This window comes from Rhea pennata, chromosome 2 (genome assembly GCF_028389875.1).
Source record: "Rhea pennata isolate bPtePen1 chromosome 2, bPtePen1.pri, whole genome shotgun sequence".
Classification (NCBI taxonomy): domain Eukaryota; kingdom Metazoa; phylum Chordata; class Aves; order Rheiformes; family Rheidae; genus Rhea; species Rhea pennata.
This window is the reverse complement of record NC_084664.1, coordinates 71,316,473-71,329,770: the sequence shown is the minus strand read 5'-3', so window position 1 is coordinate 71,329,770 and position 13,298 is coordinate 71,316,473. Positions and strand designations below refer to the sequence as shown.

Here is a 13,298-nt window from a genome sequence, read left to right as displayed (position 1 = left end):
ATGTCGAATATCAGCAAGAAGAATTTCAGTATGTGTTGGATCAAAAGCTACACACTTCTTATAGACAAGTCAGATGACTTCTTTTTTTTAAATAGTAATTATTGAATGGAGTAGTGAAATATTTTGGTTCTTTAAGATATAATAACTTTTCCTGAAAATTAGCAGGATGTTTAAATGCTCCTGCAGATAAACCACTCAAATTTAAGACTCTTGAAAGCATCATTTTGTCTGCTTTAAGACCATTTTAATGTTTTCTTTATATGGAACTTTTAAATCTTTTGTACATAGAACTTGGCATCTCCAACATTCTCCAGCTTAGTTAATGAGATTCAGTGTGATTCATTTTGGCAATATCAATAATTAACTTGTTTTGTACATGCACATGGTTGGAAGTTGTGGTGTCTTCAGGATTATTAGGCTGCAGTTGAACAGAAGTTCTCAGCAGGTTGGTGACATCTTAGTATTAGACTTAGGCACTTAAAGTGACAAATGCATGAATAAACCCTGCTGTGGGTTTAGCCCTGGAGAGTACAATTATCTTTAAGTAGACAATTGTATCGATTTCTGTGGACTACTCATGGGCACATTAATTAAGCACGTTCTACTGGTCTTGGCAAACTGGGAATATAAAGGATAATTCAAATGAATAAAAGTGTGTCATCTTAATATGTTTTCATTAGGGGCTTGATCCTACTTTTATCAGCAACTGCAAAATTCCCATTGTGAGCAGAGGCAGGCCCCAAACGATGAGTTCATCTATCAGAATTATATGCTACACATTTATATCAAGCATTTTATGCACATGATTAGGTCTTTTAACACATTCTTTAGTATTTGTGTGGTATGAGCAAAGTTCTTAGAAAAAATAAGTGGCAAATAACATTAGAGAACTGAATCCTGCAATTTTCACACAGATGAAGTACAGTAGTTCTTCACATGCTGTGAGATTTCCTGTAGTCCTGTAGTTTGTTAATATATTTCAGACCATTTTTCAGTAGTGTAAAAGATATTATAATTGTTCATGATTCTGTAAGGGGGCTTCGAAATCCATTGTCCTGCTGAAAAAGAGGCAAAATGTACTAAATAAATCTGTGGGAAGGCTATGGTGTATTTTCTCAAGTATATGAAACACATTTATTGTAAGAATCTATCTAGGTTTGTAACTTTTTTCTCTACATTTTTTTTACAAGAAAGTGCCATTTACTAAAATAGCAGCTGATCAGGCTCTTGTTAGACTCAGTGACAGAATTTAATAGGAATGAGATCAATCTCAGACTGAATGACAGTAAGGACAATTATGGAAATGATTATACAGAAAAGGCAGATTAAAATTGACAGCTAGACAATTAAATAGGAAATAAACTAAAGCATACAAGCAAAATGAGAAAGATGAGACTAAAAATAGAAACAAAGGCTATGTTTTCTGAAAACAAAGAAATGGATTAGAAGTCTAAATCCCTTTGTAGGTCAGCAGCAGTTGAGCGATCTGTTTTTTTAAAAAATCTAGCCAAAAATAAACATTTGAGGAAAAGAAGAAAGCAAATAAAAAAGTCCAAAGTAACGAAAAATCTGGCAAAGTCTGATGAGTAATCTAAAGGATATCTTCCATGACTAAGCAAATACTAAGGTTAGTCCCAGGGACTAGTTCGATTGACTATTGTCCATAGTATATAAAGTCAGCTGCATCTTTAAAGTGGCTCTGCCTAGATCTTTTTGTTTTAGTTAGTTACTCCAAATATGGTCAAAAGTTTTTCAAATTCCAAAGAATGATTTTTTTTTAGAATATTTAACTTTTTAAATAGAAAAAACTTAAAGAAACAAGGGAAGACAAAACAGAAATAAGCAAATAAATAAATAGACAAAAAATTCATAGGCAAATCTCTACTTCCAGAAATGCTCTCAGACAGCTCAGTGACTTTCAGAGTTGTAGCAAACTGCCTAGACTGAACACCTAGGAAGCTCTTCCTATAGCCCTAGCATTTGACTTTTGCTCTTTCCTCCGTACTGCAATCTCTGTTTGATGTGCAGGTTTGCAAGATGCATCTCTCCACTCACACTACCTTGCAATCTTCACCTTGTGCAGGCTCAGAATTTTCTAAGGGAAGGCTTGATGTGGACCATGGAGTTCTACTTCACCTAGTTGTTCTTTGTGGGGTATAGATATGACTGTGAAAAAATAGGAAAAAAGAACAAAAAATCTGCCTACCATATTGCTACAAGATACAGAACTAAATTTCAAGTGTTCATTACTCTTAAACAAGAAAAATAGTAGCAGAGATACCCTAAGTGCTTCTGCAAATCTGGATGCATGTAAAGCTGAATGGTCACATTTTAAGGTACTGCTTAAGGAAGATAAAGTCTGTATTATCTATTAGCATGAAAGTACCTGTCTCAGAATATCTGATTGAAAAGAACACAAAGTCCAGATTCACATGCTGCAGTGGGCAGCTGGGCTTTGCCAGTGGATATGTCTATCCTTTCCTTCTCTTTCTCTTTCTGTCTCTCCATCTCATCCCAAATTCTTATTCTTTCTTTGTGTACAAAGCCTGCCTCCGAATGCTTGCATCACAGCCAAGTGTAACTGACTGAAAATTGAAAGTATGAAAATGCCTTGGAATGGACGAGAGTGCTACTGAACACAAGCATGAAAAAGAAAGAAAGGAAAGGGAAAAAAAAAAAAGAATTGAAAAACAATTGGCTCCAAGCAATTTGGGGCATTTTAGTAGAGCTTCAGTGCTCTGACTAAAGACTGCTAATGGAACTTAGAGTGGTCATTGGAGATACTAGTCTTGCTCTAAGGACATCATCAGTTGCCAATGAACCTCATGCACTCCGTTTTACCTTACTGAAGGCAAAACAATGACAAGACACAGCGACATTACCAGGAAATCTACTTGGTCTTGATAATTCATATCAGTTATGCTGATTAGCAAGTACAAGATAAAGCATGCTGAATTCTAGTGACTGTGTAAACCACAGGACTTAGATCCTCTTTTTGCCAGTCTAGAAACTCCAGCATACAAAGGAGACTGAAAGCCAATAGATATCTCCAGAAAAGACTTCTCCCAGAATGGTGTAAATCCTTACAGACCTATCCCAAATAGCTTCCTTGCCCCTACTCTATTACTTAGTCACCTAGGCAGAACACCCACGAGAACAAAAAGTACTGCTGCACATCAAGGCCACAAGGATTTGCAAGAAGGCGAGCCACTTAATCTACCATTAGCTAGTAGCCCAGACCTTTCTGAGTAGAGAATATGGATGCTCTGCAACCTAGAGTACTTACAACAGTCTTCTTTTCAGATTCAACTCTAACCAGATGTATCTGAATATATCTGATTAATAAAATTGATTTAAAAAAATAAATTAAATTAAATTTAAAAGGTATGTCACTGGAAGTGGTGATTTCTAGTTTTTCTTCTGTGTAATGAAGGCCTTCAATTATTTTTCCACTCACACGCATTTTTCCAATTAGTATGACATCTTGTTTCATACCCTTACTTCTAACTTCTCTTTTGTTGCGATACTATGCTAATTTTGAGATTAAAAACAGAGATAAATAATCTTCTTTCTATCTTCCTTCCTCAAATCTTAAGTATTTTATAGTTTGGCATACATATGCATTTAATGAACTATTCTATTTCTTTTCCTTTTTCTGCGTAATCAGTAAACTTTCTATTATTATCACATGGCCTACCTGTTCTGTACAGTACTGACCACCTTCTCACTTTTTTTAGTAGCATTCACTACTTCAGCTTTAATTCCATGTAACCAGAGTTTTACAATATGACATCTGGACTTCTCTAATTCGGAGTGGAAATAAACAATGTCACATTTGGTATTATGAACTCCTAACATAGGAACACGAATTACTATATATTTATAGTATACTTGATTACTTTTCTGTAGAAAATTGACAGACTAAGATCTATTTGGAAACCAACTCCCACTATAGCAAACTCTGAACACTACATAATTTCAAAGGCTTATATAATACCACTTTTCAGCAAATTATTTTACCATATGTTTAAAGTGCTTTGCTGACACTCAAATACATTTAAAGCTTGGTTCTGTATTTCAGCATATTGACTAAAATATCACATTCTCCTACTGTTCTTACATGGTAAAGAACAGTGCTACAACTTATTAAAAAGATTCTTTCAAATTTTCAGGTATTAGTGCTCTGATTTTATATCACACTTCAGTGTTCTTGGAATACTGTCATATGTTGATGTAGGTTATAGAAATGTCAGGAAAAAGAAACAGATTATTAAGCACTTCACTCTCCAGACAATACTAGGAACAGTGTGTTACAGAGGAAGACAAAAGATTACATGCACAGTAGGTTTGAATTGTAATACCTTGAATTTGGAAGTCATTTTCCCTGAACTTTGTAGGTTGATTCAGGAGTATTTAAGGACATTGTATAAGCAGTAAAGCTTATCAAAAATACAATAACATAACTACTGTTTATTGTATATCATAGTAAACCTTGTAATCTTTTTAAAATGCATTAAAAAAGCAGAAAAAGGAGAGTTGGAGTCTAGTAAAATGAGGTTCTGTTTCTCCTTTTATTCCTTGCAGAAATGGAATCAGCAAACAATGCTGAGATAGAAGGATCACAGTAACCATATATACAGTATCTAATTAAAGATATCAGCATGTATATACCACTATTCTGGTGAGATATAATTGTTTTTGAAAAATGGAAGACAAAGAGGGAGATTACTTGACTTAGGGCACTAATGACAACTTTTTAGTTTTACATGTGACTGTAAAAGCTGAACCAAAATTTTTTCTTCTCCAAAGAAGAAATCTTTCTTCTCCCTTTGTAGACATAGCTCTTCCCTGAGATGTAGTTGTTTTAGTTATACCCACATGATTTTTGGCTTAATGGCTTTTTTCTGACCATTCTTTACTGTGGCTGATTCTTTCTGAGACTAGGTAAGTTTTTCACAAAACGGGATTTTTAAGCTAGTCTCTGATGTGACCATAATGAGTAATTAAAATCATCTATTTCCACTGAAACGGATGATCAAGATTTGTAGTAAGCCTAACCCTACAAGAACCAGCATCTATAAGTAGGCCTTATTACATCATTAAGCATGCTGCCCATTGTATGTTCTTTACATGTCCCCAAAATACGCAGTGTACCCAACACTTGATAGCGGATGTTTTGTGGGGGAGGAGGAAGATCAGAAGAGTAGTTACAGAATAGAACAGCAGGTTTCTGTCTGGCATATTTATGAATTCCCCACCATTAATTCATTGTTTCCTGGAGCCAGGGAAAGTGTGTTGCCATGGTCAACGGTGTCTGTGGAAAGATGATTTCTGAGAAAAACATAAGCTATCCTCTGAAAGAAAACGTTTAACTGGAGAAGGAAAACTTTATAAGAATTGCTTCAGTTAGTAAGAAGTTGGGAAAAACATTCCTGATAAGTTTCTTCACAAGATTTTCCTGTATCTGTGTAATATTGGCCAGCAACAGAGGTGACACTCATGCTAAGATACATGAGTAGCCACATACAGGAAAGCAGTACCAGAAATGTCCCTGTACTGCAGTGAAAACCTGGAAATACCCAAGGCTGGGGAGGAGTGTCACAACCTACATTCTGCCGATTTAATTATATTTAAAAAACCAAACAAATAAACAAACACAAAAAATGCTATTCCAGGTGTATGGCAATACTTTAAAGTTTTAGCTTTAAGAACACAGTATTTTCTTTCCCTCTTTCTTTTATTATTCAGTTAGGTAAAGCAGTTATCTTTTTCAAATGGTGGTCCAGATCTTTCCTTTATGATAGTTTTATTATTCATCTTGCACAAAAAAACCCAAAATCTTGAATTAAGATAATGTGCCAGATACAAATTTACAAATTTAAAAAAATGTATATACAAGAGAGACATAAGGTAGGACAGAATAAAGTGGCCCTCACTTAAATTTTGCTGCATTTAAAGTATGAGAGTGGAATATTTAGAATACAGAAGTGGAGGTTGCATTTGAGAAGCGAAGTAGAGAAAGCTGATAAAATGATTATTTTAAAATTATAGTTCTGAGGCTAGCATTTTGAAAGCACTGGTTAGTTTTTCAAAGTTAAGACTAAGCTCTGTTTCACATTTTAAAAAAGGGCTCAAACTCTTCATTTTTTTCATAACTTAATCAGCACAGAGACCTTTTTCCTAGAACAGCCTCATGCTAATAACTGCCTCTGGTTCCCACTTTCCTTCTGGTTCTGCAATGCTCAGGCTGGGCAAATGGTACTGCTTCAAGAGAAGGGTTATTGACAGCCCAGTCATACAGTGGCCTACAGCCTGACAGTGAACTCTGAATTCAAGCCTCTTGAGGCTGAGGAGACACTGGAACCTACAATTTCCACTTCCTGCCACTGTATTCTTCTGCAAAGGAGGACAAGAAAAGACTGGTGATTGACAACACCAACTTGTTTTTTGTTTTTAATGAGTTTCCTGTGCCATCAGAAATCTGTTCACAAAGAAGGGTATGATTATTGATAACAAATGAATGGTGGTATCTCCTATTGATTCCCCATATATTCAAAGAGTTATATACCTAACTTGGGAGATGAGAATGAGATTGTCCTTTTGAACTGTTCAGAGGTATGCCTTTCTACTAGCTATATAGAGAACTTGAGCTCTAAATTTAGGAACACTGGATAGTCTCTCCTCTCCTTCCTTTTGCTGCTAAAATTTAAGTGCCTAAAATACAGATATGTCCAGGCTGAACTAATGAAGCCAGGACTTTGCCCCAACAAATCCTAAATGTTCACATATACTATATCTTGTAGTATACCTTGACATGTAATAAGGATGTCTTCGGTGTTCTGAAATGTTATTCACTGAACAAATCACATCATATTTCACTTCTATAGTAGTTTTAGTCAATCTAGTGAGTTTAAGTGGAAATATTGAGAAGTATCCATAAAATCTAACTTTAGACATCATACTTTCATGCTTTGAATTGTTCTCTGGAAGGGTTTATCTCTGTCCATCCAAAATTCAGACCCCTAAACAAAGCTGCTGTGAAGTGCATCTTTCTTAAAGACCTAAAGGAAGATAAAGAACATAGTGAGGATAACTCCTGAGTATATTTGGCATTCTTAGGCAATGGACTATGCACCGTCTTGGGATTTTTTTTTTTAGCAGAAAAGATCTGATTAATTTAAATATTATTTGTATTACTTTCAGAGAAAATATCATTGCAGTGATGTCCTTAACTTCTGCTCTTTCTTTAAAGTTTTATCTGAAGATCAGAATTCTGTAAGTCAGGTTTCTTACAGAATTTAATTTGGAAGCCTCAGTTTTAAATGGTTGGGTGCATCACCTAATACAAGTGATCATAAAGAGACACTGGCAGAAGTAAAAGACTGTTGTATACAACTGTAAGACAGAATACTTGGGTCTTGTGTCTTTACACTTTAAATTTTTCCAGTTTGATGTGAAAGTAGGGTTTCCATGAGCTAGGTTGTACTCTAAGTGCTGCACTGCATTCTAGCTGCTATACAATAGTACTGATATTAAATCACAGAAATTATTCTAACATTGGAGCTGAGAACATAGCATAGCTGGAAATAGTGCCTAGTTACAGTGTGCAATCAACTTTCAACTCTAGCTAAACAGCAACAGTAGCCAAAAATCCCTATCAATTTATACTGAAAATCCAAACCACTACCTACATCCACACAAACATATTCTTATTACAGCAGCTACTTAATAACTACAAGTGTTGCTGAAGACATATTTAATTAGTTTCAGAGTTGCTTATTTTGATTTAATTATGATATATTCGGTAGAGGTTTAGGCTTGTATGAGTTTACAGTCTAGCCCGGAAAATTGTATTAGGATAAAAGCTTTTGTAATTCACAAAAAAAGTCTGAGTAAAATAGCCTAGATAAGCAGCAGTCATGAAATATAATATAATAGGGAATCTATATATTCACATTTACACTTCTAGCCTGTGGCTAAATCCCAATGAACATGAAACTTTCACTGATAACATAGAGTTGTACATGTCTCAGAATTTGGTCCCAGAAAATATCCCAGGAACAATTTGAAAGTATCAATGATTAAATGGAATGAGACATCCAACTACTACATTTTTCTGTTTCTACATCTTGCAGAACTTTCTTCATGAGTATCTTAAACTACAATATATGGAATTACTTACTGTACAAAGCGTCTCAAATGTCTTTTCGGAGACAAAGGATCCATCAAGGCCAAAAAGAAAAATAGATGCATAAGAAAGCATTCCTCCAAGGATAATAAGGTTGTTCATGTAGGGACTGGACATCTTTATTAGCCTATAGAAAAAAGTGATAGTGCATTAAAGGGGGAAAAAATACTGCTATGTATTAGAGTAAAGAAGAGCTTTATGTAACACTGGCAAATCAGAGAAATAGATAACTCCTCTTGTAAAATTCTAGGAAATCTACAAGCCCATGAATTATTTGTTTTCTTTATAAAGCCTACTATTATTTTAGGTTATTGAATGCTTAGTAAAAACATATCCTATATTACTGATGGATTAGTTAGCTGGGGTTAATGCATAAAGTAAAAAAGTTTTAAAAAATTATACTTTCCAATGACAATTAGAAAAACTGGTCATTGTTTCAATGTGAATATACTACAAAGCAGTTTCATTAAAATAGTTCTTAAATACGATCTTCGTACAGTTTTTTTTCTTATATATATATATATTGATTACAGATTTTACAAATGTGGCACTTAAATATAAAAGAAGTTATGACAGAAGTAACATGAATGCCTTACTTCTGATTTCGGTTTTTGATGTTAAAGAACAAGAAAGCACTAGCCATTATCATTCCTAGGATAGTGAGGGCTGAAAGGATGCTGTAGAGAGGAAGAGAGATCTTGCGTAGCTCTTCTTGTATAATTGTTTTGTCTTTTGGAGGCTCAAGTCCTAGAATTGCAATAAGAAAAATAAGCTAAGGCTGAATCAGATGTAGAATTTTTCTAAGCAGTTATACCTGTCCTCAGTATTATACCCACAATAGATTCAGAAACTGTAAGCCACAGCTGTATCTGATGAAATATCATTGACTTTGAAAGACATATGTAAGTCAGAAATGATTGACAAGAAAGTTTGTATTTCTGGAGCAGGTTAACACCTTCTCTGGTGAAAAAGATGGATTCACCATCCCTTTCTCTAAACATACACTCACTCTATCCTCATTTTAAAGCGTAAGCAAACTGTAAAAACATGCTATAATTGTAAGTTTTACCAAGAAGTTCCAGAAGCTGAAAAATGAGGAGACAGAGAACACGATTTCTCATTATGTTTTCATTGTCACTTGGGCACATCCTAAAGGCCCTGCTAGATACCTGCCATGATTGGAACTAACTGAAATAAAGCTGTAACAGTAAAGTTTGCTATTATGCCTTAATCAGTCACTCAACATTAACTCCTTCTTCACTGAAGAGAAATGTGTCAGGGTGCCTTACAGGCTGGCAGCTCCCTGGGGCTGGGGCAAACAGGAACACTCAGCCTAGGCAGAGACTTGAGGCCCCAGCTGAGCTGAATTGGAGCCCCTGCACCATGAGATGGGGTGGATGGAGGCCTTGATGAGGCACAATGGGTAACAAAGATGCACTTCTCAAGTGCTTCCAAATGTGGACCTGAATGTCTGAACTTAAAAGCTATGCTTAAAGTCACAGACTTGATTGACATTCAGCTCCCACCAATTAAAGGCTTTTTGGTTTAATGGGAAGGAAGAATTATTTTCTGACAACAATAATAAAGCTCTGCACTCCCCACTAGTTCTCCTGACCTATCTTATCTACTTACTAAAATTTTCCTTGGTGTAGGGGATTGACAAAAGACCTATTGCAATATCGAATTCCTTCAGAAAGAAATTTTGCATCCAAAAACGCCTGAGCCTGTCCTTACAACATAAGCTCTCTGTGGGCAGTGGAAAGTGTTTACAAGGGTAGGCCTGTTTCCTATCATGAAATGACTGCGTAGGCAGACCTGACTAGCATCTGCCTTAGCTAAATTTCATATCTACTCTACTGCTTGACACCTAAAAGAATATTTAAGACTTTATGCAGTAAAAAAACATCTTATCCACACCAGTTCAGCTGAAATAATTCAGAAAATGGAAACTTCCCATGTTTTGGTCTTTACATTTCTTACCAAAAGAAATCCCTTTTAGCTGCTCATCGTGATAAAGTGATAGTCTAGAGACCATTAGCTGATTTAATATTGGAGAAAAATAACTGAGATTTTACACTTTTCCCCTTCTCATGTCAAGGCATGCATTAACAAATTACTTTTGACACTTTTCACAAAATTAGGCAATGACTAACAAGCCAAAAATGCAATAATGCATGTGCCTGAATTAAGGGAAATTATATTAAAATATACATTGAAAAAACTTGATAAAATTGAAAAATACATTGATAAAACTTACAAAACTTAAAATACAGAGAGAATATTGATGATTTATATTTATTAAGCATAAACAATCGGTAATTGCTAGAAGGAAAGACAGAGATCTTGAGGAGCCAGATAAGTAATCATGGATCAGGTCACTGCAGTGAAACTCTGGTCATGCTCATGAAAACCTCAGGTGTCTGCTACTGGGAGGTATGTGTAGTAGAGGACTGGGTATGGCAGTTTGGTACACTCCCAGCGGAAACAACACAAGCTCATGAAGCTGACTTAGCTTTACCTTGTGTTACTGAATTGCACAATAATAGCCAGATTTGATCTTAATTATTAGCTTTCCAAAGAATCTACATATCTATATACAGCAATGATATGATCCTTAAGACCATGTTAAATTTGGAACTGCCTGGGACAAAAGTGTTGAGAAGATGAGGGTAGAATTGGCTATACGGCTTCTATGGCCCTTGGGAGTGATGCTGGGTAGCTAGCTCCAGGCTCCTGGGCCCATTTCTCAATGGCCATCTTAAAGCTACCTTTGGTGTGTTGAAATAACATTTGAAATAATATTTTGGCTGGGTAGATGACATTGTCTACCTTGACTTCAGCAAGGCTTTTGACAATGTCTGCTATAACATCCTCTTAGCTAAGCTCAGGAAATGTGGGCTAGATAAGTGGACCATGAGGTGGATTGAGAAGTGGCTGAAAGGTAGAGCTCAGAGGGTTGTCATCAGTGGCGCAGAGTCCAGTTGGACGCCCTGTGGCTAGTGGAGTTCCCCAGGGCTAAGGACTGGGTCCCATCCTGTTCAATTTTTTCATCAGTGACCTGGATGAAGGGACAGAGTGCCTCCTCAGCAAGTTTGCTGATGATACCAAGCTGGGAGGAGTGGCTGATACACCTGAGGGCTGTTCTGCCATTCAGAGAGACCTGGACAGGCTGGAGAGTTGGGCAGAGAGGAACCTCATGAGTTTCAACACGAGCAAGTGCAGAGTCCTGCACATAGGGAAAAATAACCCTAGGCACCAGTACAAGCTGGGGTTTGACCTCTGGAAAGCAACCCTACAGAGAAGGACCTGGGGAGTGCTGGTGGACAACAAGTTGACCATGAGCCATCAATGTGCCCTTGTGTCCAGGAAGGCCAATGGTGTCCTGGGGTGCATTAGGAAGAATGTTGTCAGCAGGTGGAGGGAGGTGATCCTGCCCCTCTCCTCAGCCCTGGTGAGGCCTCATCTGGAGGACTGCATCCAGTTCTGGGCTGCCTAATGCAAGAGAGTCATGCAGCTACTGGAGAGAGTGCAACGAAGGGTTACAAAGATGATCAGAGGACTGGAGCATCTTCCCTCTGAGGAACAGCTGCGAGAGCTGGGCCTGTGTAGCCTGGGGAAGAGAAGACTGAGGGGGGATCTTATCAATGTGCATAAGTACCTGAAGTGAAGGTGTCAAGGGGATGGGGACAAACTCTTTTCTGCTGTCCCATGCGACATGACAAGAGGCAACATACTGAACCACAGGAAGTTCCAACTGAATACAAGGTCCAGAGCACTGGACCAGGTTGCCCAGAGAGGTTGTGGAGTATCCTTCCCTGGAGATATTCAGAACCCACCTGGATTCAACCCTGTACTCCAGATGACCCTTCTTGAGCAGGGATGTTGGACTAGATGATCTCCAGAGGTCCCTTCCAACCTTACCGATTCTGTGATTCTGTGAACTGCCTAACAGACATCTCCCAAAGAAAAACAGCCACCTCCTTTTCATCTACAAACACAGCACATGGAAGCATTCCTCAGGTGAGATGAACTGGAGGAGTGGGAGATGGGGATGAAATTAGAGTATTATTGCTTGATGGAGATGAAATAAAAGAGATATTCTGCGGCTTGTTGAAATAACAAGGAACATTTGTGTACACAAATCAATTTCAATTTATCCCAGTTACTGGGAATAGAAAACAATTATATGGTACCAAAACACTGCAATTTTCTGTTTAGAATTCTCCTTCTGTTTTTCTGCAGGTAGCAGTACAATACTAAATAGTTCAATTCTTTCTTCTTATACAGTTTCATAGCTATTCAATATTAAAAATCCTAACAATAATCTAAACAACACACACTCTTACAAACTATATATAGCAATCCATGTGATTCCTGTATCTCTTTCTAGTTTTGGGTCCTACCTTGAAACCTGATGCTGTTATTGATTATTTCCAGTGTGTCAGCTACGGCATTATACTCTCCCACCTTCACCTCCTTTCTTTCTGCAAGAAACAAACAAGACTAATTGCTTTGGCTGTTCATATATTCTTGATTATTTAACTGCTTTTGTCTTCTTTTTGACAATATATTATGTTCACATAATTGTAAAAAAAAACCTCAAATGAAAGAAATATTCCTGATGTGCATGAAATATTAAAGTAGGCAGGTAAAATCATTAAAAGAAATATTTCCAAATTTTTAGAGAAATGAGAAATATTTTTAAGCAATCGTTTGCATTATGGGGAATAGACTGTAGCAGGACACAGACTTCTCCAGCCTAAAGATCACACACAGTTACTGATTCACACTGAGTAGGACACTTTGCTGGAAGAACAGATATGGCTCTCTATGCCATAATTACGTGTGTACTGCTGTCCTAAACAACTAGGACATCTTGCTTAGTGAAATATTTCCCAGAGAAATTATAGTGGCAGGCTCCAGTCAGTATGGAGTAGAACTGGCTAATTAATAAATATGCAGAGAATCTAATCTCTTATTCCAACTGAGAATTAACAACTAATTAGTACATTGACTGCAAAACAGTTAGCTTGCATTTTTGCTAAAATATTTACTGTTACTCTCAAATTGTTATTTGGGGACTCTAGTTACATATATAGTCTTCCTGTAT

At 36.7% G+C, this 13,298-nt stretch overlaps 1 protein-coding gene across 1 annotated transcript in view; it reads right to left on the bottom strand.

Annotated features, from left to right (window-relative positions):
- GABBR2 (gamma-aminobutyric acid type B receptor subunit 2) overlaps positions 1 to 13,298 on the bottom strand; it is a 431,294-nt gene that overhangs the window by 127,228 nt on the left and 290,768 nt on the right. The window contains exons 9-11 of the mRNA XM_062567958.1: positions 12,592 to 12,672; positions 8,785 to 8,935; positions 8,183 to 8,315 (exon numbers count right to left, since the gene is read on the bottom strand). Coding sequence (XP_062423942.1) covers positions 8,183 to 8,315; positions 8,785 to 8,935; positions 12,592 to 12,672 — 365 coding nt within the window. The remainder of the gene's footprint in view (positions 1 to 8,182; positions 8,316 to 8,784; positions 8,936 to 12,591; positions 12,673 to 13,298) is intronic.